The sequence below is a fragment of the Triturus cristatus genome, chromosome 8 (genome assembly GCF_964204655.1).
Source record: "Triturus cristatus chromosome 8, aTriCri1.1, whole genome shotgun sequence".
NCBI lineage: Eukaryota > Metazoa > Chordata > Amphibia > Caudata > Salamandridae > Triturus > Triturus cristatus.
Window position 1 is genome coordinate 726489305 of NC_140591.1, and position 26444 is coordinate 726515748.

Sequence of the window (26444 nt, forward strand, 5' to 3'; positions counted from 1 at the left end):
CCACGGAAATGTGTTTACCATACATGCTTTGACAATGCATAAATCATTGTAAAGTCATGCGTGGTAAAGGCATATTCGCGGTTAAGACTTGCATTGTACAGACTGCGTGGAACTGACATGTGTGGTAATCACATGCGTGGTTCCATCACCCATCCATTTATTACATATGCCACAGAGATAAAGTGCAGCAAAAATCCAGCTCAGGAAGAGAATATCCGAATCTAATAGTAAGTGTAAGAAGTCATTCTTGCAGGAATAGAAACATAAAGTGAATTCATACAGATAGGTACATTCAGATTCATTCAACAACCATGTTTCTTAACATAATCGCTGCCAAGATGTATTCATGAACTTCTTTACGGATTGATTCAGTCTGCAAAAGTTGCAAATACAACAGCGCAGCTCTGTAATTTCAAATATTAAGAATCTTCATTATGAGTATTAAAAACATTTTCCTTGGGACAATGTAAATATACAGAAAAATAAAAAGTGAAGCATTGACTGTGGAGCAAGAGGATCACATGGGCAGGGTATCAAATCTGACTCTCTAAACACAGCTTTAGGGTAAGAAACTAGGATATTGACTGTATTAAAGCAGAATCTCACCAGTACTTTAACTGGGGACACCATACATCCATATTAGATTCTGTTTGCTATAATTGTGCAGCTCCCATGAATCAACATAAAGATACCAACCTAATTTTAGCCTTCAATGTCAAATGCTTTCACATTTACACATTACATTAACTGTTCATCTTGAACTACGCTCGTTGTAAGGTCTTCAGACTTTGCATGGACCTTGGATGGTAGACTCACAGGCACAGAAAATGCAGACGGGTGAAACTCCTCTCTCGGAGGGGAAAATCAGAGCATCGAAAATGGCGAACAGTGAGGGCATAACCAATACCTGAAAAGGGGTAAGACATTAGCATTGTGGCGTGGGAAACAGTTCTTAGACCTCCATCTCTTACCATGCAAGGGACGGAGCCTGCCTCGGCCCTCTGGATCCGGTGTCCCTCTTTGGTTCCTTCTTAGGGATGCCTATCTGAATACATGTTTCAAGTCGAGTGGGGTGAGCCACCCAAATTCACTTCCTACATCGGTACTAATTGAGCTATGAGAGGGTGAGGATCACCCTCTCCCCTCAAACCTGGAAAACTGGAGATTAGTAAGTGATTAAATGAAAGTCAGTAGAGTCTCATGATTAATCATGTTAATGTAAACTGAAGTGGTGGAAATGCCACTACCCTCTTTGTACCCAACACAATCTCATTTGCAATTGAGTTACACATTGTTGTGTCTACAAAATCATACTGTAGCACCATTACCCAATGTCCAGGGCTATATTGGTTTTAAAAATGCTATGAAATATAACAAGAGAGAGGGCCTTTACCCACTATTAATACCTGTTGCATAAGAGCTTTAACACTATAAGAACATTCAACCACTTGGTGTAGAATGGTTTCAGTTAAAAATGGAGAAACAAAATAAGTCATTGGAATGTTATAGCAGAAGGCATATACCAGCCTATTTAATAGGGCCGTGTCTCCCTGCTGTCTTCAATGTAGCTCTCAACATTCAAATATTCTAATCCACTTGAATACCACTCTACCATTTGCTGGTCTCTAGGTGTGGATAACAGGCATTGAATAATACCACATTTCATGGTATTCATTTTATTGAACGCAGATTGATGAAAGGCAGAATGAACCCACTGGGACTCAAACTGTAGACTTCAGGTCACAGAGATAACTCTACAATGGATGCATTCGTTCATTGAGCGATCTAACTGGCAATCCTATATTATAATGTCATATTATTTGTCAGAAAAGCAATAAAATAGCCTTCACATTTTGTGCTGTCAACAACCTTTTTAAAGATAGCCATTTAACACCACACAACTGAGATAATTATGAAGCACTCAGTGCACTTTTAGAGAAAGTACTGAGGAGAACAATGTATGCACCATCCTAATCTCTTTAATGGAGAAAGAGTAGCACTCACCCATGTGGCCAAATTTAGGCCCATATTTACTAAGGACTTGCATTTGTCCTTGCTTCATGCAAGGTGATGCAAGGCAATGCAAGCCCTTAAGTCAGATTTACTAAGAGTTACAAAGCCACTTTAAGTTGCTCTGTGCAGCTTAGTAAAACTATCGTAACGCAAGGCAGTGCAAGGTGCTCACTTGCGTAACTCTGCATTGGGGAGGCTTTCCATTGGGTAAGTGTGAACATTTCCACACATCCACCCATACATTTTGGCGCAATCCCATATTTTCTAAGAATTGTAAACATGGGAATGTGTAAAAATGCTAAGTCATCCCAATAAAGGCATAACAAGGAAAAATATGTTTATTTCTCCTCAATTTTTCCTCTTTCTACATGTGCTGCATTCAGCAGCATTCATAGAAAAGGTACAATGCCTTTGAGGATGTTTTTGTGCAGGGAGGTGCCCCTTGCTGCACAAAAACAATCCTGCCTGCAATAGAGACACCCTTGCACCATGGAGCAAGGGTGCCTGCACTGGCACTAGGCAGCCCAAGTGCGCCAGAACTGAGAGAGAGCAGCAATGTTCCAAATCTCAGTAAATATGGCACATTCCTTCTCTCTCCATTTGACTCAGTGCAGCAAGTTGTCTTTCTATGTTGCGCCAAATGCTAGCAATCTGGTACTAAGTTTTTTAGGTAGCGATTCAATCTACACTCCTGCAATTTCAAAGCACAGTGCATCGCAGGTCTTATGCTACCCAATATAATGGTACTCCATGTCCTACTTTGAAAGGATGGAAAGATAGATGGCTGAGCTTGCTTTTCCACCAGTCAGACTCGTGACCTGCAGATCACATCAAATGTCAGCAGTGAGCGCCTACCTCTTCGGGCCATCTTGAATGTACATAGCAAGAAGCAGATTTATCAATATTTCAAGCAACACAATGCAGCAACATTTTTGTGTGAAAGGGCAGAAATGCACCATATTTAACATTACACTGCACATTCTTGCCCTCTCTATATTCTGCAGGACATTTGGCTGCCTAGGGCCAACACAGGAACCATTGCATCATGGTGCAAGGGTGCCTGCATTGCAGGCAGGATTGTTTTTGTGCAGGAAGGGACATCTTTCTGCACAAAAACAATCTTCTGAGGTTTTTACCTCTTCAAATGTGTGCTGCAGAATCCAGCACACATAGATAGAGGATCAAAACGAGGAAAAATAAAGATATTTCTGCTTGTTACACCTTCCCTGGGAAGGCATAGCATTTTGACATTTTCCCAGGTCTACCTGTCATTGGAAATCTAGGAATGTGCCTAAGTCCATGAGGGGATGCAGGGGAACACCCACGCTCCACCCATGGAATGTCTCTATGGGGCAGAGTAATTCAAGGCAGTGACTTGAGCTGCCCTGCGTTTCTCCACATTTACCAAACACTGCAGGGCCACACAAGGTGGCCTTGCGTGGCTCTGAATACCTCATCTAGGTTTTGCGTCACCCATGTGTTACCTAGCGTGGCTCAAGGGCGACGCAAAGCTTTAAAAAATATGACCTTGAATGTTCAAAAAAATTAGACTGTGTAAAGTGAGGCCAATTTAACTCTATCCTGGACACCAAATAAAATATGGATTAGTTAAAATAATAAATATTGTGCAAGATTGTATATGATATCTGTACGAGCTATTTTACAAATAAAAGATTATGGGGTTCAATCTACATAATATTCCAAAGAAACAATAACTCTGTAAACTTTGCCAAATATGGACATGGTTTCACGCACACTGGGCATTGGATAGAATTTGCTGAGCACACAGTCCCTCAGCTGAACAGTGCAACAAAGCAGCTCTTTTAATAAAGTCTTCAGCAGATGGCACTTTTATTAGTTAGTGTGTCTTTCAGCCAGAGATCATCTCCATTTTACTACTCACTCTTCATTAAACAGAACCGACATTAAGACAGAATCTCCTTTTGGGATGCCATTTCTCTCTGTTCTATTTTTTATGAGCTCTGAGCAATTACAAGGAAAAGCTAAAAAAGAAGTGACATTTTCACAAGGGAAGCAGTTTGCCCTGCTGGAGAACATGGCCAGTTAGAAAAATCTATAGCTTTAATTTTTTAACAATGCAATAGTGGCAGCATGGCAGTAAAATATTTTTTACTTCAATATTAAGTTGTGCTATATTGCGATTAATCAATGTGTCATGTCAGTTACTGCAAAATATAATATATACCTGTTTATGCAAAAAATGAGAGCCTGATTCACAAAGGTAAACGTACACTTTTGTCTCACAGAAAACATTTTAATGGTAATTTTACATCTGCGGAGACTCCGCAGGCAGGTCGGAGAACTCCGCACATAAAACGATAGGCCTGACGGGGCAGAGACCTCTGCACATACGAAGTCTCTACTAACTTTTTATTTGCATAGTTCTTGCCCGAGACCACAGAGATTCCGCAGTCAGAAAGTTACTATTAAATCATTTGTTTATGAATATAAAAAAAAGGTAAACTTACAGCCTGTGATCATATGACATCAGGTAGCTTTGCTGCACAGGAGACCTGATGGAGGCTGGCATTGGTAGGATGAGAATGGGCAAAACTGGTGGCAGGCGAGAGTGAGCCTTGGTTCACTGGTGGACACTTAAGGCAATATGTGATGACAAGCCAGGACTGTAAAACAAAAGCAGCCCTGGCATTCAACCAGCACCTTTTCTTCTTCCCCTTTCAATCTCTTTTTCCATGAATCCATTCTCTCACCCTAGAAATTCTTCCCCCTCACTCTACCCCCTCTCTGATCTCCCTCCACCCTTTCTCTCAATCATTCTCACTCATTTGAAGTCCCTGCTGTGACTGCTGTAATGAACCCTGGGGAGCTGGAGAGAGTGATAGAGGCACCAGCAGCGGAGTGGGGCTGTCAGAAGTTGGCCTCCAATGTTGACCTCTAAACGTGGAAATGTCCAATAGAATAAATGATCAAGGAGTCCCTCGGTGAGGAGCCCTGTGCGCCACCAGCAAAGAAGATCAGTTGTGTAACAGTCAACGATTGTCGACTGGTAAATGTGAAAATAACATATTGCAACCAATCTGTTGTGGAAAGAGTAATATATAAAAAAAAAACGCAAAAGAAAATTGGATATTATACACATTCCTCCACACAAATGTTCTCTGAGTAGCCATATTCAATATCACAAGGGCACGTTCACCAACAAGGTTCTGCACATTGTAATGTTTACAGATATATTAGTCCTCATTCTAATACACTTGTATCATGAAAACAAGGGAGCTAAAAAACAGCTATAAATTTGTATCCACAGATTTACTCCCTCCCATGAGTGCAGATTGGGAATTCCCACAACCTCCCAGGTTTTGCCTGGAATCTTCTCCAGTTCCATCTTTCCGAGTGCTCCTGGTAAAACTTTGTAAACACCTTTAGCTCAGAAGAAAATGTTCACAGGTATATTTTCACAGGAATACAACAGGAGCAAAAACAAAAATATTTATCACCACGGAAAACTCCTGTCTTTGCACTACCACCAATTTTTTTGGAGGTTCTCTTCTGCCTTCCCCAGTGGAAAGATAATTTTCCCTATTCTTGGGAGAATTAAAGTTCTGATCATTTTCAAGGTGGGAATCAGTTCGAAAATGCTTTGTGAATGACCTAACCATGTCAGTTTGTGGATGGTAACCAACTATATGATATATCCACAATGGAACACTCACCTATAGGAGCAGATTTACTCACACAGAAATAAATATTTGTGTGAATATATACAATTACAAGCACAAAACAGACTTTTATGAATTTCAAAAGTGTTTTTTTCACTCCTGAAAAATTCTGTTTATAAATGTAATTTTGAGATGACATGCTAATAACTTTGTGAACTGGACTCATTGAATTGTGTTAAACATCTCTTTATCTTGGACAACCATATAGCCGCGGAGGAAAGTGAACACTGATTATACAGATATGAGTTACACCTGTACCACCCAAAAATGTATCTGTCAAACCAAAATGTTACCAATACTCGAAAATTGTGATTGTATTTACCTTGATGTCTTTAATAGAAAGAATATTTTTTTAAAACATCTGTTTATCTTGGGTACACTATTTTAATGATGCAGTGCAGGGTGTGTGGCATGGGTGTGAATGCTGTAGCTCAGCCTGGTTGATGAAGAAAAACAAAACTAGCATTTACTACTGTAATGCTGCTCCTATGTTTGAAGTACGTTTTTAACCCTTGTGGAATTTACAAAGAATTTCAGAATTGCACTTGGAAATCTGTGACAGGCAAGACATTTTACACTTCGTAAATTCTGATCTCCATACACATAAGTTGACCTAATGTCTTCAAAGGATTTGCAAAATCAGCACTTTGTGAATGAAGGAGTACATACAAAATGCACACTATACAATCATTCTTTTATGAGTTTTTGTATCACAATTTGTACATTTGGGTTATTTCAGAGCGTAGAAGAGTGTATGAGCTATGTAGAGTTTCAGAAGACAGTGTAATAGGTTGTGACAGTTTCTAATCAGCTAGATGATACAAGAACATGCATAGACACGGAAGGACACTCTAAAATTGGATGTGTAAATATATAAAGGACACTCAGAGTAGGAACCGCTGAACTAAGAATTGGAAAAAATATCCGTGGCTGATATAAGAGATCCAAGAGACTTCTAATGACTGGAGCAGACTGGAGCAATCCATTCGCAGTAGAGCAGAACCAGAAAAATATTGGATGGCAAGGATAGGGTCTCTTAAACATTTAGCAAAAAAGACTGTATATGATTGGTAAACAACTGTAAAGGAGTGAAATAATTAAGAAAAGTAATTTCTATTTGGGCCCACTGCAGCAAAGTAAAACGTATTTCCTTGAAATAATTCTAGCAAAGCAGAGTAAAGGATCAGATAACCGTCATACAAAATACAAGGTTGGACGATATTGTCTAAAATTGTGCTTACGCATGATTAGGAGTAGAATTCTCCTACGATGTTCACATTAAAACTTACAAAAAAAGAAAATATGCAAATCAGATTGGGTCGAGGTACCATCGCATGGACAACACGGCAGATCATGGGCAGAATAAATGCCAGTGGGCAAGCCCAACATGCATGGGATAGGAATTAGGTGAAACCTAATTAAAATAAACGGCAAGGGTTTGTTACAATTGACAGATAAAATAGTCCTCCCTCACCAAGCATTGGTCCCTCATGCTACTCTCGAACCGTTACTTTATTGATCTGAGTGTTGAGTCTAATTTCGGCCGTATGTCTTAAAAAGCAGGCTTTTTTATATATAAACGGGCATTTTACTGGGGTTTCGAACAGAATTTTCAAACCCAGTGCATGTAAGGTATCTTTGACATACGTTATCCATGGTATCCTCTGTACGTCTTCTAGTGCAAGGCAGTCCACGATAAAATGTTGGATGAGGTTAACTGTGTCTCTTCTCCATATGGAGTGCTAAAAAAGAATTGGTGCTATATCTATCTGGTCAGTAATATAGGGGCTATTCAACTCACAATGTAGTTGAAAATTAGAACAGCTATTGAGGAGGCTCATAAATTATTTCCAAAAAGTGTCTTCAATTGATTGTATTGCTGTTGGATTAACATAACCCCATACTCCAGCTCCATAGGAGGCAACTGACCTGGATTTGGCCCCATATGCGCTTTTGACCCTGTCTATCTGTTTCAAACCCAACTTTTTAATAAACAAGTGAATAGCATAAATACTCTTTTCTAGCATAATTCCTTGGTTCAATACCATGTTGGAACATGATGACATGTGGTCAAAAGTCACCCTTAGATATGAGAACAACTCCATCTGCCCCATTTTACGATCAGAATAAAGAAAGAAGGAGGGTTCTTAACCTTACAGCCTACAACTCAAATGAAGGACTTAGCCTCATTCATTTGTAGGTCCAGTCTTTGCATAAAGTTTACATAAATATCTAGCAATTTCTGGAGAGCCCTTCCTGTGCGTGCAATTAAAACTGCATCATCTGCATAAAGTAGGATTGAAATACTCATTTTATTCATAGTAGGGACGTCCAGGGTTGATTCTCACAAATGGACCTCTACTCCGTTGGTATATAAGGAGAGCAAAAAAGGGGTGAGGACACACCCTTAGCGTGTCCCCCTGGTAATTAGAAACCATCTGGTACACTCCCCCTGTTGTCCGTAATGGACACAGGCTTCAGCCCTCAAATACAACTGCCTAATAAATGTAATTATTGCTTGATCAATCCCCATTTCCCTCATGATCCTTCAAAGATAAAAATGGGCAACGCAGTCAAACAAATATAACACATAATAACAGTTAAAGTGCTCATTAACAACACACAAAAATATTTTATTTATTCTTTGGAGCACTTCATAACCGTCTAAAACTGAACAACAATATAAATTAACAACTCAATAATCATTACGTAAAAATACTTCCTATGAACACAAATAGAAGCTTCAATGAATTCATACCACAGATACACCACACAATTTGTGCTAAAGTTTCAGAGTTAATCTAGGATACATTACATTACTGTGCAGTTATAAGGAGGTTGTTCCATAAATCCATAAACACTCTGGGGCCGATTCGCAGAACTAATTTGAGCTAAAATCCGAAACTTACTACTTTTGGTATTCACAGAAGGCATTTAGTAGTAGTAAAGTTAGGACTCCTAACTTTACTACTACTAAACTGAGACAAAATCCTAACTTTACGACTATTGGTATACACAAAAGGCATTTAGTAGTATTAAAGTTAGGATTCCTATGATCTGATCAAAAATATATGTCTGAAACAAATATTATATTTTAGAAAGCACTTTATTGTTTTTCACTCGATTAGATAGCCAAAGTAAACTCATACAAACAGACCCGTTGGATTATTACAAATAATGATAATCATACAATACTTAATAGGAAATGTGGTATCTATGATCTTAGGTTTCAGGCCCTACATAATAATGTTATCTATTGTTCTCATTCTTTCTATATTTTCTTCCATCACCTTTCGTATCAAAGATAGCTCTCTCTGCTCCCATATACCACTCAACATTGGCACACAATGCCTCAGATTTAGGCATTTTTATAATGACCCCAGATTTTCATCAGGTCTCTGTTTGCAGTCTTAAGTTCCAAATTCCATAACACTTTCTAATATTTCAGTGAAAATTGAGTCCTCCATCCTGTCAGTACTAAAATTCCCCCTCCCTAAGTATCATTATTTCCGTGATGGTCTGTAAGGCTTTGCTCACCGATTCTCAGAGGTTTTCAAGGGGTATGAAGAACTTTGCAAATCATTTGGGGAGAGGATGTGGCCTTACGGCTAGAGTGGGCGACCTCAACACTGGGAAACCGGGTTTGAGTCTCGGCAGGGACGTTTAACATGCTGTGATTCTGGGCAAATGACTTAATCTCCCCGTGCCTAACGAAAATGACTGTGTCCTTATGTAACACAACTGGTGCTCATGTAAAGCGTTATATAAAACTCCAGAAAAAACATACACAAAAACTTTGTAAGTTGCATCCTTTCAGGCACATGTTTTCAATTGCCTGGCCTAGAGTTAAAAGTAGCATACATGCAGTATACTCTATGCCGTATTTTATAATTCACAAGGCAGAAGTTGGACCTACTCTCAGCCACCGTATGTACATGAGAGCTTCTTCTCAGTCTGAGTTAGCCATTGGACACATGTTGTCCTCTGACCATAAATCTAAAAGGTCACCCGGGGCATAATTCAGCAATGGCTTGTTTATAGAGACTTTCTTTTCATTTTCAGCAGGGTAGCAAAGCCTCTATTTTCCAGGGTGGATTCCTCCAGGGCTTCTCCCATGAGAGTCAAACATTTCTGTAGGATGTGCATAAAGGACAGAAATCTGTAATTCACCATGAGAGTTTGTTTTAGCTCCGCCTGGAGTAGTTCAAATGACAGGAGGTCCTCCATCTCCTACGCATCCACCATTGTTGATATCCCTAAATCCTGGAGAGTCTGCAAAGTCAGTCAATAAATCAATGTTCCACTGTGGGGTTCTCCTAACCAGTAGCTCATCCAATTTCAAATAATTTGTGGTTAGCTTCTGTTTACAGATCACTTCTTCTGTGGCTTCCAATGGTTTACCCCCCTCCCTTAGCACCCATGTATCGTTTCATATAAGGTATCCCTATTGATATTTTTAGATGGCTCCCGAAGAGTCTGAAATGCCCCTTTGTTTCGATCCCTAGTTAGCAGGCCCAATAATACCTTCTATTACCCAGCAGGACAGCTCCCCATTATACAGTATTTTTTTTATTTTTTATTTTACAGAGTTTTATATAGCGTGAACTAGACCCAAATCGGGTATCAGAGCGCTTTACATAGCACCAGTTGCATTACATGAGCACACATTCTTTTATTTTTTTGTGAGGCAAAGAGAGATTTAGTGATTTGCCCAGAATCACAGGATGTTCAGCATCATTGCCGAGACTCGAACCCAGTTCCCCAGATTCGAGGCCGACCGCCCTAGCCGTTAGACCAACTCCTCTTTGCAGAGTAGACAGCACCATAAGGAAGGAGCCACATTCCATAACATTGTGTGCAGGGTGGCTTTCTGAAACAAATACTCTTAGATTACACCAAATCCTATCATTTACGCTCACCATTGAACACAAAATTGTCATTAAGCGGCCATGATGAGCAGCAGTTGCCCACAGTAGCATGATTTCATCCAAGTCTTTAGAGCATCTTATTTTCAAAGACTGTGCAGAAAATTATTTTGTCTTTGTAAAACATCAGCTACAAACAATTTCATCTTTAAAAATCTCAGACCCATGTTCTTGTCCTTTCCATAGAAAACAATTATGCACAACACAGCCAAGTCTTTTTTGACCCCTGAGCTGAGCCTGGATTCAGAGGGCATGTTCTGAAAGAAGATTGTGGAAGTGACAAATGTCTGCATTCAATACCTTGGTACAGGAAAGACAGGCTGTTAATTGAAACGTAATTAGCGAACCTTTGACTGTCAGTAAACATTTAAGCCGACGATCATTTGAGAAGACAGTGTAAAGAGACTATGTTTAAAACAGAATTGATTCCTTGTAGGTTAGAATAGTGCGTGGTAGTAAACTAGCTTGCAAATTATTGAGCACAAGATTAACTGTCACCCTTTGTGACTGAATGTAGGGCGAATAACAATCTATTAAATACCTTTTAAAGGTGGTTGAAAATATCAAGTGCATTATGGATTTACTCTTGAGGCTGTATGCCATGAGGATAATGATTTATCTGCATTTGTTCAAAGGTTCCTGTAAGTTGAAGAATTTGGCTTCAGGAAAAGGTTCCTGAAAATTGATTAATTGTTTACTTCAGCAGACCGAGGGTCAAAGGTTAATACAGTTAATCGATCTTTCAAAAACTTATCACAATTCAAGCACTCTTGGTTGACCATGGATATGATGAATGAATGACATTTCTGTAACCATTTGAACTTTAAAAATGGACTCCATACTTGATATCTCGACAGTGTGGCTTACTTTAAATTCTTAAACATTGAAGCAAATCTGATATTAGGGATGAATTTATTTGTGTTTGCAACAGACAATGCCATGGCTTTTTACTGAAATTGGATACATTCGGACACGTTTCTGGCTCTATTGCACTGTAGCTCGGAGGGCTAGCTGAACAATTGCCTCCTGACAAGTGAACACAATGAAACAATACCTGTTGACTTGAAGTGCTCGAGTAAACAAATATTCAGTGTTTTTGGATATCAACAGACAAACTAACTGCTGTGTTGAAACTCAGTCGCCATCTTTATGAAGAGGTATTGATACATCCAACCTCAAAGTCAAGGAAATTCAATATCAGAAGGCGGCATAATCAATCTGATCTTGGTACAGTGTAACAGTGGCACACATGGGAAAGGCAATCCAGCACTTTTTTCAGTACAGGTTTCACCTATGACTATTCTGTCAACACTCTGCTGTATACTAGAGACTATAACATCCACTTTTAGGGCTCCTGGTTTACTCCTGAATTCCAGAAGTAAGTCAGGGGCAACTAAGAAGCACTATGACAATGTCACATCTAACAATAACAAAATCTTTTCGAGTCAGGCCCCAGAACTTTACATATTTATGGCACTTCAAGGAACTGAATTATGCTGATAATACGACTTAAGCAATATCACTTTTATACATTCACTCCTTCTGTAATGCAGATCTTGAGCCTGATTCACTGAAACTTGTGTCTGAGCAGGTGTGATTTACTCTTGTAGAATTTTAGGCTTACATGTTAATTTCAGTTATATGCCAAGAGTGGCCCTTTGCTACTTTTAACTTGTACATGGAATTTAAGAGTACTACAATAGTAAGTCACAATGAAATGTATGTGAACCAGGCCCCCTTGTATTCAACTTTTTTTTATATGCGTCCACTTTTGCTAATGATAGTCAAATAGCTACTCAAACAACAAAGCTTCAAACTACTAAATTACATCTCCCACAAGCATTCTATAATTTGCACCTCTTTTCTTTCAAAAATCTAAAAAGCATCTTGGACAACATCTTTCAAGACTTTATCATAGAAGGTACTGAATGAAAACTCCAATTCCTTCTCAGAATATGACCCTGAAGCTTCAGTTGAAAGCCCTTTGTGTCATGGTAACAAGCAAGTATTAGTAGCCAAAGTTACTTTCTTTTAAAGTCAATTTTTACTCTGTTAAGGGTATTAAAAAATACATTTCTTGATAATAATAACAAAGTAATAGCAAAAGCGATAACAAAAGTGGCAAAATATTTTGACCTCTGAATTTTCTTCAGAGGAATTATAAAGCATACCCTACCTTAAATACTCGACTTGCAACTTCTCGGCCCACGGTCAGCCCCTGGACAAACGTTCGGGCAGCAATGAAGGCTCTTGTTACTTGCACCTTCAGTTTCCTTGGTACATCTCCGAATGGTTTCAGCTGGTCTGTGTACTTGCTAACACACTCCAGGTAGTCCTCTGTGAGCTGGTACTGGGGGTTTATAAGCTGGAACATTCTCTCCAATAGTCGTGCCCAGAAATCGTTTAGCATCTCCTCCAAGTTGACATTACCTCCGGTGTAGTAGCGCTTCAGTTCAGTAAACAGATCTTGAAATACTTCAGAGTTTTGCATGTACAGCAGTCCATAGGTTCGTACAAACATTTCGTTTAGAGACTTTTGTGAATTCTCAACCAATTCCCGAAAAAATTCTGTGTGAGGAAAAGAAAAAGTAAGATGAAAAAAATCATCAACTGAAATTGTTTTGCTCATAACCATACATGTAGGACAACATGGCAAAAAAAGTATAACAGAGAAAAACCAATAATAACCAATAAGAAACCAGGTTATACTTTTTAAAGTCTCCTATATAAGCAATAAAAAAAAGATACCTCCAATGCCTACAAGTAATCAGAAGTTAGAAACCTGTGCATTTTCACAATAATGCACAGTATGATAAAAATGTTTCTCTATTCAGAATGCCAATGTATAAGTAAATAGAACTACAACACAATATCATCCCAATTTTATGTGGCCTTGGGGCATATTAACAATATATATATATATATTGATAATATGCCCTGCATATTATCAAGGCAGCGCTATGAAATTATCGCCGCTTTTGCATCCGTTTTCGGGCGAAAAGCGGCGATAATTTAATCGCCTTATCAGCAAAGACACGCTATCGCGTGTTTTGCTGACTTAGCGCCCGTTTCCAGCACGCCTAACTTTGCATCGCTAATGAGATGCAAAGTAGGCGTGGCTATGAAACCAACCAGGGAAAATATCGCGAAGGCAGCTTCGCGATAGTAACAAGGAAAGGTAGCGATTTTTTAAATCGCGTTAAGTATGCCTTAACGCAGGAATTTAATGTCTGTTAAATTCCTGACTAAGGCATACTTAACATGGGGGGTGGATTCTGTGGCTAAGACCACAGGCCCTATCATCTAGGATATCGCCGTTTTCCACCATGGAAAACGGCAATATCCGCACTATCTCTGGAATTTTTATCGCCTCGGCGATGTGCGTTGTTGATAACGCGCTAAGCGGGCGATAAATTCCAGAGACAACCGGCGATAAATATGCAAGCGCTTTGCGATAGTTGTCGCCGGCCCTTGTTAATATGCCCCCTTGTGTTTCAAAAATTGCGTTATTAAATCTGTTCCATGCTTCCTTTGCTAATTGTATATGGAGGTGATTAACCAGATTATCGAAGATAAAATATTGTGTGGCCAAAATATTGTGGCAAGATTACTGAGGACAAGAATATTGGGAAGGTAAGTTTCTACAGTCAAGCACATTTTTACTATGCTTAACTTCACAGATAAGTAGCTTGACTATATATATATATATGTAGATCTTCAAAGTGTGGATGTGGGATTAAGACTAGTGCATCTATACTTGCCTATTTGCACTCACCTTCTCCCTACTCTTGTCCCTGATAATTTTGGCCTTCGATATTCTGACGGACAACCAGTTTGGAAAAAACCAATGGTGCTCAATGTGGGCTACACACAGGCCAAGGATAGATGAGTGTTATATTTTCTGCGGTAAATACCCACTATGATGCCTTCTCTCCGAACAACCAAAAATTATTAGCATGGCAGAAACAATTTTTCCATTACATTTTGATCTACCATAAGATTTAAATTGGTGGCTCAATCTCCCTTGCTAACAATACTGCCATGCAGTAAACTGTGCATGTTTAACTACCTTGTTTCTATGTCTACAGCTGGTAGTCATACATATTACATTATACAACCTTTATCGCAACAAAAGGCATCATTTGAAGATTGCTCATCTCTGGGAACCCTAGTTTTAAATAAGTCACTTCAGCAGATGCCAGATATGTCCCCTAGTGGGAACATTATTAAGGGCTATGTTATCTCTCAATAAATAAAATAAATATGTGCACAGACAGTTTACAATATAGGGCAGCATTAACACTAGTCACCAGCAACAATTAACAGCAGATTACACTTGCATTCGGCTATTCCAAAGGCACTGACTAACTCAAGCTTACCCCGGAGACCACACAGGAAAGAAAGGTTTCACCCTTTGGATAGCTTGTCTCTATCCATTTAACAGTTCTTGTGAAAATATAATCCCTAGACTTCAGCATTTCATATACCAGAAACTATACATTTTTCTCTGCCTCTCCTCAAATAGTTGTTTATATTTTTAGTTTTCTTCTGTCAGTTGCTTAATTCATAAAACAAATTCAGAAGTCTAGTATAAGAGACATTTTAGCCCTAAAGCGGTCAAGGTCGGGAATAGCATTGGGACGTGCAGCAATACTGACACTGCCCCATTTATTTATTATGAGAAGAATCTGGTTGGTGCCAAGCCTCGTGGATGGGCTACAAAAAAAGCAGACAAAACTGGAAGGGGTGCAGAGCATCCATTTTGTACAACTGATCATTGTCATAAGGGCATATTTACAACAAAATGTTGGAGCACGGAGCCACGCCATATTTGGCAACCCGTGCTCCGACATTTTCAAAATGCAGGGATGTGCCGTATTCACAAGAACACAGCACACCCCTGTGTTTCCCCTAGCACTGGTGCAAAAAAGCTGCCTAGTACCAGCGCAGGTATGCTGCTGCCATATTGCTAGGGCGCCTGCGCTGCAGGGATGATTGTTTATATGCAGGGAGGGACACCTTCCTGTACATAAACAATCAATAATGGCAATGTGCACCTCCTATATGTGCTGCAGAATGCAGCACACATGGAAAGAGCAAAAAACACAAGGAGAAATTATTAATTTTTCCTTGTTGCATCGTTCTAACGCCTGGTATTTCATGGTGTTAGTTTTTGGCGGTGCTACAGCCTTGTAAATCTGGGGCAGAATCAAAAAGCAATGGGTGTTGCGGTGGATCGCCCACAGAAACATCCAATGCACGCCCCTTTGCCAAAGAGGACTGTGGTGGAAAGGGGCATATTTCCAAGGTTGCATTAAGCCATGCAAAGTGACTTAGCACCACCTTGTAAATATAGAAAATGGCGCTGTGTCACCTGAGTGCCAAAAAGTGATGATCCGATGGCGCGGAGGGCTTTCAAATATGCCCCATAGTGCGTGATTACATGGACTCATCATGCTTATTGGCCCTACAGGTCCATGTACCCTTGCTGTTTTCGATAGTACTCTCTCTAGCTTCTCCGCATAGATGCATTTAAGCGTAACTAAGTAATTAATAACTGAAGAGCCTTTTCTAAAGAATGCTTGTTTGTTAGGAATCACCCGTGATCTTTTAACACAAGTTCACAATTGACATCAAACATGCCATGCTCAGTCAACTCTGCTCCAGTTCAAAAGCTCCAGTGAGCTCCACCCCATTCCACGTTCAGAAGGAGCTGAAGACTCATTTCTACACCATGCCTATGTGCAACCCCTCCAGACACTGACTCTCACTGAAAGAGGGGCAAGGAATATGGAACTGTTGTGAAAACCGTGAAATCGATATAAAGAATATAAAGAAACATCTAATGCTTGGAGTCCCAATAAAAAGATGTTATGAGGATTACCATTGAAAAGTTAAGCAGTAGACTGAGCAACCTGAAACACCAAAACTGAGTGCAGTGGGCACCAGTTTGATACTACAGATCTCTGTGTATGAATTTTTAACTTTGAAGGAGAAAGAATGTTCATGTCCTGAAGAAGGTGGTCTTATTATGAATGTAACACCGAAACACGTCGACACTTATTAATAGAGGGGTGTTCAAATTGGGCAAGAGTCAGCATCAAACTAGAGACAGGAAATTTGTATCCATGTTCTATGTTGCCTACATGTTTGGCCTAATTAGCACATGAAAGACATAGTTTATTGTCTTTATAGATTCTCCTTTTTAACTGTTTTTAATAATTGATTATAATCATTGATGTATAATATGTATTTGTTTTTCTATGAATAAAATTGTGGAACATAATTTGATTTAAATCAACAATGAGTTTATAAGTGCCTTAATTCTTAGCCTTTAGAGCACGTGTGAAAGAGAGGTTTGTGAGTAGTGTGAATGGATTCATTTATATCCCATCCAAAGGGAACCTGTGTTTTTGAACGTAATAGTTTTGGGTGCTCCATCCCTTTGGATTTACAAGCCCCCTCTCCTTGGAATTCAAGGTGAGAGAAAGGTGCCAATATCATCACAAAGGGATATAGCATGAACCTTCAAGAGTGACAGGGCATGTGTGGTAGTGGATTAAAGACTACGATCCTTGGTATTTAGTGTGCCGTCATTTCATTGCACCGGCCGCCGGCTTCTGACCAATGATTTAGGCATGGCACTTTTTCTTTCACAAATTAGGCACTGTGGGTATGCTACTGTACCTTGATTGACTGATCTATGTTAACAAAGGCAACAATATTTCATACAATTTTCAGAGTGGGGTGCTGTCATCACTGTTACATCACTTACATCACAGAAATTTTGAACAATTCAAGCATCGAGCAATGAGCAGGTGTAGCAAATGAGCCATGCCAATTCAGCAAGAGAGTGGTAAAGGTATGGTATATAGCTGGTGGTGCATTTTGGAGCTCACATTTGCAAATATATTACTGAATCATGGTGTGTTCACCCACAGTTATTCACAAACAGCACATTTACTTTGGAAATGGTCACTAAATTTACATAGACATGCAATTTTACTGATAAAACTATATATGGCACCAACACTAATGTGTGGGTATTGGGTTTCAGTGAAGAATTATAATTTGTGCATCACCAAGTAAAGTATCTTAATTTGTTTTGATCTTACTCAAATCTTTGTTTTCCATCATATTTCAGAATTACTAAAAAATACGTCATTTGTGATTTCCTAACTGTGCATATATTTTGAGAAATCTGTGCAGTTAATGTACCGGTATTTAAATGTTGTTGTGTGCTTTGAAACAATTGACATCTTACAGACTTTCCTCCAGCACTCCCTGTACCTCTGCAGCATTCTCACATACTTCATTTTCCAAACTCCTCTCACCTTGTCACAGAAAGCAAACATCAATTTCCATTTTCAAAGAATAAGCAGGACATTGTCAGAAGGCATATCCTGACATTTGATCTCTGCCTTTGAATGCACAACAAATGAGGAAAGACAAATGCAGCATTTAAAGGAAACATTATTGCACATTCATCTTCTGAACTCCAACAAGGTTATTTTGGGGGTGTAGCAGCATCCTGTGTCCCTACCTACAGAGTCTATGCAATTCTAATTCAGCTAAAAGCTGAGAAAGTTCTGGTGGGTGTGTTAATGATCAGAGTGTTTGTATGAAATTGGACTATTATTTGGGGATGGGTAAACAACCAACCTCAAAGAATATTCACAACCCTTGTCATTGTGAACTTAACCTTAACTCACCCCCTGGTAGTTATCGCACAAAGCAGATGTAGGGCAATGTGTGAAGCTATTTTGCAGTACCAAAACAGTAATAAAGTTGAAATGCGACACAATTAAAATCCCAAACCGAATTAGAAAACAAAATGACAACAAAATGACGAAAGTCCAAATAAAGGGAACCGGAGATGTGAACTTTTAACATTTTAAGTAGGAATAGAGCCAAGAAGCACCAAGTGACAAGGATAGTCAATGGTCACTGTAAAGTAAGACCTAGGCACAATTTGACGAAGACCAGTATGGAGAGTTAGATTAATTTTTTTTTTTTTTAAACGTATGTGCCAGGGCCCAAAGTATTTCACACGGTCCACTACATGCAACTCACATTTCTGTTTAAACTGCACGTTTAAGTCTTATGTTTTTCATTTTTAAACTATCTCACATAGTTAAATGCTCCACTAATGAACTTTGCTTAAAAAAACACCCACAGCACCAAAATGTGGTGGATTCTCATAAAAGTATTCAGATGTTTTCAAATAAGTGCTGGTGCTGAGCACTTGCAAAAACTGGCACACATTAAACACTGGGCATAGGTCAAATTGGTTGAAGACTTTACTTTCTGACTTTAGTCCTTTGAGTCCCAATTCACCAGAAGAGTACACTTCCAGAGCCCCTGCTCCCAAGGACCTAAGAGGAGGCACTTACAGACTCACAGGATATCTGACAAAGACAAAACAGCAGGATCCAGTCCAGGTCAGTCTGCCAGTTGCAGGAAAAGTCCTTGGGTAGCTTGTTGAGACCCTGTAGCTTTAACAAGAGGTCAGGCTTATAACCCATGGAGTCCACTTTTTTTTATCATGGGTACAAGAGAGAGCAGATCTAGTATTTTTGGGGCTCTTCCCAGGTCACAGAAATTAGGTCCAGCCCTCTTCATGTCTTCCTCAAGTCCAGTAGTGTTCTGAAGTGGGTGCCTGAAGTGCCATATTTATGCCAGGCACAAGCTAGTGAGTGGTTGGCATGTCCCAAACTAATGGGGTAAACGTTCCTTGGTCAACCCTATCCACTTTCAAGTTGGGGAAATGTTATGTTATGTTATATGTTATGTTATAAAGGATTTTATAGCGTGCTCAATTACTCGAGAGTATCCTGGCGCGAGCAGTTATCGGAGAACCTGAGAAACGGGAAGTTTGAGACGGCTAATTAAAGAGGAAAGTTTTGAGTTGTTTCTTGAATAGATTGAGCTCCTGAATGCTCCGAATAGACAAAGGGAGAGAGTTCCAAGCCAATGCCATTTTGACCGAGATAGACTGACCTCCCAGCCGAGACCTGCGAAAACGGGGGATGGTCATCAAGTGTTGGGTGGCTGAACGTAAGGCTCGATTGGGGACATAGAAACTGAAACTCTTCCTAATATATGCAGGACCCAGACCATGCAGCGCTCTGTGGGCCACCGTAAGAGCTTTAAATTGCACTCTTTGCGCCACTGGGAGCCAGTGCAGATCACGCAGATGCTTTCTCACATTAGACCTTCTAGAGATGCTAAAAAGAAGTCTAACAGTGGCGTTTTGAATCGTTTGCAATTTACTCAACAGATAGCCGGGAATGCCAGAGTAAAGGGTATTGGCATAGTCTAAACGGGAAAGAATGAGTGCACGAGTGACTGTTTCCTTTGCTTGGCTGGAGAGAAGAGGAAAAAATCTTCTAAGAGATTTAAGTATGCCAAAGCAAGCGCCGGTGAGTTTCCTAATTTGCACCGTGAAGCGGAGATCGTCGCCAAACCATATTCCTAGGTTTTTAGCGGGCGCACCCACAGACTTTGGACGAGGAAAGTCATTTGGCCACAGATTTTCATAAAAGGCAGGTGGAAAAGAGCCATATAGCAAGACCTCAGACTTATCCTCGTTACACTTCAGTTGGGCACGTGCCAGCCACTGAAACACAGAAGAGAGGCAGTTCTGCGCTTGAGAAGTAGACAGGTCCCCATCATTCCAGGTGAATAGGAGCTGGGTATCATCGGCATAGGCGATTATTTTCGCCCCCAGCTCCTCTGCCAGGTAAATAAGGGGTGTCAGATAGATGTTAAAAAGTAGTGGACTCAAGGTGGAACCTTGAGGGACACCAGTAGCCACATTCCTAGCAGTTGAGGAGAAGGGAGGTGACCAGACCTGCTGGGAACGGTCTTCCAAAAAAGATTTCAGCCACCTGCGATGCCGATGTTAGCCAGGCGAGAAAGTAGGAGATGGTGGGGAACCGTGTAGAAGGCAGCAGAGAGATCCAGTAAAACCAGAGCCTCTCTGCCGCCTGTGTCCTGACACTCTCTGATGGATTCAGCCATTTCCACTAAAGCCAACTCGGTGCTGTAGCTTTTCCTAAATCCGGATTGAGCCGGATGGAGGGCACCGGAATTTTAAACAAAAGTATCCAGCTGTCGGAAGACGATTTTTTCACAGACCTTAGACAAGGCTGGAAGAAGAGAGATGGGTCGATAGCTGGCCACTAATAGCGGATCCAGTGAAGGCTTCTTTAGGAGTGGCAAAAGTTTGGCCTGCTTCCAATGCAGAGGGACCCGTGCCGTGCACAGAGATAGATTAATGATTGATGTAACTTCCGGATAAATAACCTCAGCTACACCCGCCAGTACTCTGGCAGGACAAGGGTCCGACGGGGAGCCTGACTTAAGAGTGTTAAGAATGGCCAGTATATCTGAGCCCATAGCAGGATAAAAGCTATGGCATATAGATGATCCAGACGGCTGGGGAGAATAAGGCAGTTGGTAAAAAGTCTCGGATCCCCGAGAACCCTTCAGCACGCTGTCTTGGATAGCTTGTGTTTTCCCGATAAAAAAAGAGGAGAGATCCTCACACCAGACTCCAGACTCTTCAGAAAGGCACTCGAGGGGCCAGGGGGACGATACACCAATGTGCCCCCCAGTGTAAAGTGTGGAGACAGGACAATGGAGAAATCAAGAGCCTCTCCGTCGACCAGCCCAAAATTCACCTCGCTGGTGAAAACCCAGGAATCTCTTAGCAGCACGGCAACCCCTCCACCTCTGCCGATCAGGCGATCAGCTCTATTAATTTTGTATCCCAGAGGAATTGCTTCCTCGATGACTGGTGCACAAGATTCGTTGAGCCAAGATTCAGTCACAAACAACAGGTCCAAGGTGTAATCGGAGATGAGTTCATATATGTCTGGGGCATGCTTAACTAAGGAGCGGGCATTGATAAGGGCAGCCCGCAGGGGGGGGGATCTTGTAGCATAGGAATGAGGAACCGGGGCTGGCAACTTGTCTTGCAGGCAGAACTGACATAGGGGACATTTCCACCCAATGTTGTGTAATCCGATTGGTTCACTGCCGCCAGGACAGATGAGCGTCCTTAATGCCAAGCGTTCCGATCGGGTATATGAATAACTCTCAATCTGAACACCTGTCCTCAAACTCTCAGCATGGCTGGCGCTGGGTGCTCCCAGGGCGCGGACGGGCAAAGACGGGCTTGCCTTAGGCACGCCTTCGGCGCGTCCGCTGCGCGTTTGCACCAGCGTTTGATTTTATCAGGCAGGCAACAGGGATCAGGTGAGGAGGCCTGGGGAACTAGACCGTCAACCTGGCCTCAACCAAAATGGCATCGCGGGGGCACTGAACGCCGAGGAACGGGGAACTGGTTCCCTCCCGGAACCAAAAAGGCGGCAAAGCCTCACCCGCACCAGGCACAATCTTCGGACACACTAAACTTGGGCTCTGAGTGCTGGGGGTATGTGTGTGTGGGGGAGTATAATATGATAATCCAAGTGTCTTCCTACATCAAACACTAAAATCTAGTTTGGGGCAGCCACTGTACCCCTAATAAACTGAGAGAGATGTAGGTGGCTGTCTTAGTATATGGTGAATACTTAAGTGAAGCACCTTGCACTAATCCAGGCAACCCTTATGGTGATTTAAGTGGTATTAGATAACCATAGAAAGTTCTCTAACTGGTAGCTATGGAGAGCAGCCTTCAGGCTTATCCAGAAGGAGTGTTAAGCAGCTTATTTTACCAGATCTAATCATGTAGTGTAGGTCAAATGAAAAAGAACTACAAAGTGTATATATAAAAATACACTCCCTCACACATTAGTATATCTCCTACCCGGAGATATAATCACAAATATACTTCAATTGCAAATAGGTAAGTAAGCACAATACAGAGTGGTCTCTGGGTGGGAAACAAACCATATACTAAAAAAGTGGTATGCAAACTGCGGCTGAAGTTGGGACTTGATGCAGGAGGTTCAAAAGAGCTGTAGACATGAGGAATCACCCAAGGTAAGTACCCAGAAAGCCCACGAAGGCTGAGTGCAGAGTGGAAACACAGCCGCGTACTCAATGGAAGAAAAGTCGCAGTTGCAGTTTTGAAGAAGGACTCTTTCCCAGTGGACCCTGAAGAAACCCTGTGGAATACAGAAGGTTGGAGATTCACCCCACCCATTGATACACCAGGATACCTACACCAGAGAAGCCGGGTGCATAGGTGCGAAGTGACGTCGGAAACCGCTGTAGACCACAATGGAGGACTTCAGTAAAGATGTTGCTGGCGCAAACTGTGCAGGAGTCGGGTGGAATCCAAGTGTGGAATTTTTAGGAGAAGAACCTGCAGGCAGAGGGGACAGAGTCTATGCCACTCGGAGGTGACCAGAAGACACAGAATAGCAATAACCACCAATGATGGACGGTTCAAACGAGTTAATTGGTGACCTTGTCACTGAAGCTGTGAGGACCATGCATTGCTATGGAAGTCCAGGAGCCATGCTCGAGCTGCCCCACTTCGGAAGTCAAGAACTGGGGGAACTGTGTCTGGCGGGAGCACCAACAAGCCTTGGCAGCTGCAACAGGGGTGTAAAGAAGGAGCAACGTTGGGACCAGCAGGGCCCAAGAGACTCACCAAAAGTAGGAGGGTTAGAGCAGGCCACCAAGCAAGCAATGGAGCCCACTGGAGCAGAAGGCCCTTGAGAGGACCCACAGGCCAAGGGCATAGGAGTCGCAAGAGGACCTCGAGCAGCTCACCAAAGATCATGGCCCATGGTGCGGAGGATGCAGTGAGGACACTGATCTTGGCAAGAAGAGATGCTGGAGGCTGGAGCTTCTTGTAGCCTAAAGATCTCTGGAGTGCGGATCCAATAAGCCTTGGCATCAGCAAGTTGACATGGTGCAAAGGGGTTCTGCCCCAGCGGATACTGGCCTCAAAATTGTGGAGAGGACAGGTTAGGCCTCGAGGGAGTTGCCGAACCACCACCTGTGTTGCTGAGTCTTTCAAACTCTGTAGGGCGTCAGGATCAGCAGACTGGTCCGCTTCGTTGTGGTGCCTGCAGATGCAGAGAAGTGACTCCTTCATGTCAAGGGAGATTACTTTGAGTGCCCTTGATGCCCACAGGCCTGGTGAAAATCCTGGAAAAAGCACAGACACAAACAATGAAGAAGACTGGCAGAACAGCAAAAACAGGAACAGAAGGAGTCTTCCTCGATGCAGTCTTCATTTCATGCGAAGTCCAGCGAGTGACGTGGTTTTAGGTTTGAGTCTTGTCCCATGACGAATCTGAGGACCCACCCACTAGTAAACCAAACCCTTTTATATGATAAGAAAGGGGCTAGGACAATTCAGGGGTCCCTCCTAGAGGAGTGGCTGGACAGAGGGGAGGAAACTCCCATGTCCTTTGTCCAGTTTTGCACCAGAGCGGGAGCTAAGGGCTCCCAGAACTGGTTCCAACTGGAGTATGCAAGGAGGACACCAAATGTGCCCTTCAAAACAGTCTGGTGGCACTGGCAAGCACCTCCACCCCAGCTCAATACATTAAGTCCTGGTTGGGAGCTGATCCCACCTCCTAGTGAAAGGGAAACTACTGCTCTACCTTCCCCTGTTTGAGCTCAGCTCAGCAGCCGAAGGGCAGAATCGTGCCTGGGGTCGGCAGCAGCACTAGCTTCCTAGCAGATCCTAGAAGGATGTTACAGGAAGTACTAAGGGCTCCTGGAGGAGCTCCCAGTGCATGGAATCATACCTCCAACATCCGTAACGGTGTTGGGGTATGATTCCAACATGTTTGATATCAAACATGCCCAGGTTTGGCACAGCCACTATATAGTTAGCCATCGCTTAGTGACAGATGGCCAGTATATGTATCCAAATGGCTGACCCCACTTACAAAGCCTGGAGAATCGACTCCAGAGTTTGTAGTGGTGTCCTGCTCATGCAGTGGCACTGACACACTTATAACCCAGCACTCTGCCTTCAGGATTGAAAGGCCTGCCTTAGGAGTGACTTATAGGTTTTAAGTGTAGTGGCCTCAGATATAAGAAAAAGTATATCTGTTGTAAGTGGTGCTAGCACCAGATTACACAGCTGCAATGGCAGGTCTGTAGTTACAGTTTGAGGGGCCTCTCATGGGTGGCATTATACATGCTGCAGCCCATGGGAGACCCCTGATATACGTATGCCCTGGGTAACTCAGTACCATGTACTAGGGTCTTATAGGGGTACACCAGAAGCCAATTGTGGAGGTACAAAAGTACTTACCATGTAGAGAAAAAGCACAGTGAACGGGATACCAATTAGCAGGATCCCAGTCAGACTAATTAAATAAAAACAACTGATACCAGCAAAAATTGGGGGTACCCATGCTAGAAGGATCCTACCTTCCTAGAGAGATGTCTTGTAGAACAAAGCAGGAAGTAAAAGCAACCAGATCGTGAATACATAGAAATTGCGTTGGCATCCTGCTCCACTTCCTGTCTAATAAATACCAACTGGTATAGCTAAAGCCAACAGACATTTCAAGTTTGATTTGACAGTTAAGCAGGATTTGACACTTTAATGTCAAAAAGAATGTGCGCAGCTCCACCCTGCATATTCTGTCAGAACAGTCATTTCTCTCCAGTCAAATCAGCCTATTGTTTTCTTCTGGAAAACATCTAACACCTTTTCCACAAATATTCAAATGATAATTACTGGCAGGCAGAAGTAGGAAAGCAAATCCAAAATTAAACACTGAGAACTTCAGGCAGGGTAAAGGTATCTTTCTAAAAGTTGCTTTTCCTTAAAATTTCTTAAAAATCAGACTTTATGATTAGGTCGGATCTCAATAACTATTAAAAACAGTTATTCAATTATTTGTCTAGCTAGTCTCATTTCTGAGATGCAGTATTAAGATTTGTATTCTTTACTCTGGTTTTATATGTATGACAGCTAAGCATATTATAGTGAAAAATTGCTTTTGGGTGCAAACCACTGTAAGAACATGTTAGCATTGCATTTCTACAAATGCAATTTTTAAATATCATACATCCTGCCTTGTGGCTGATAAGGGCTACTTAGGAGTGAGTTAGTAATATTTATGAGTGAGGATGTTGCCTTTCTAAAGAGTTTATTTTGACAGGTTGAATTGCAGTTTTTACACTGCCACAGTCAGGCTACTTTGGTAGACTTGAAGCCATATTTTACACTGTTACTGTAGTGGATGGCACAATAGATGTTGCAGTCCGTTAGTGCCATTTAACCTACAGGCCCTGGGTATACTTTTTACCATACACTAGGATCTTACAGGTAAGTTATACAAACCAGTTAGGAACATGCCAATTTGACCATGTTTAAAGGGGGAGCACAGTTACGTACTTCTATTTAGCAGGGGTTAGCAGGGGCATAGTGCACAGAATTCTAAAGCCAGCAAAAATATATGTTACAGGAAAAGGGGTGATCCAAGGAGAGCAAACAACAAAGGTGAATTTCCTACAGTTCTTCAACCTTTTGTTGTACAAAATTCCCAATATCTACCTAGCCCCTTGAAAAGAAGTCCTCAGTGTGCTAGCTTGACTAACATCTTGCACCCGAACGTCAGACACAAAACCCCTATCCTATTCACCCTAAATGGCTTCCCATTGAACCGAGAAGATTATTTAAGCAGGTCAGTATTGTTCATACAGTTGTACAAATGTCGGAATCACAAGCCTGTCATCTCACTCTGTGCTGAATCTCTCCTTCTGTAAAACCCTTATTAAAAAAAACAAGAACCCTAAAATAGAACTTTTAAGGGTGTGCTTTCAGGATATGGAGCCCCATTACTCAGTGATCTAATTTTCCACTTTTATTTTC

The 26444-nt window shown here is 41.4% G+C and overlaps 1 protein-coding gene across 2 annotated transcripts in view; it reads right to left on the bottom strand.

The window, feature by feature from the left end:
- Nucleotides 1–26444, bottom strand: part of GPC6 (glypican 6) — a 3429025-nt gene that overhangs the window by 1919063 nt on the left and 1483518 nt on the right. For both annotated transcript variants that reach the window (XM_085622132.1, XM_085622131.1), the window contains exon 3: nucleotides 12816–13207. In XM_085622132.1, the coding sequence (XP_085478258.1) occupies nucleotides 12816–13207 (392 nt within the window). The remainder of the gene's footprint in view (nucleotides 1–12815; nucleotides 13208–26444) is intronic.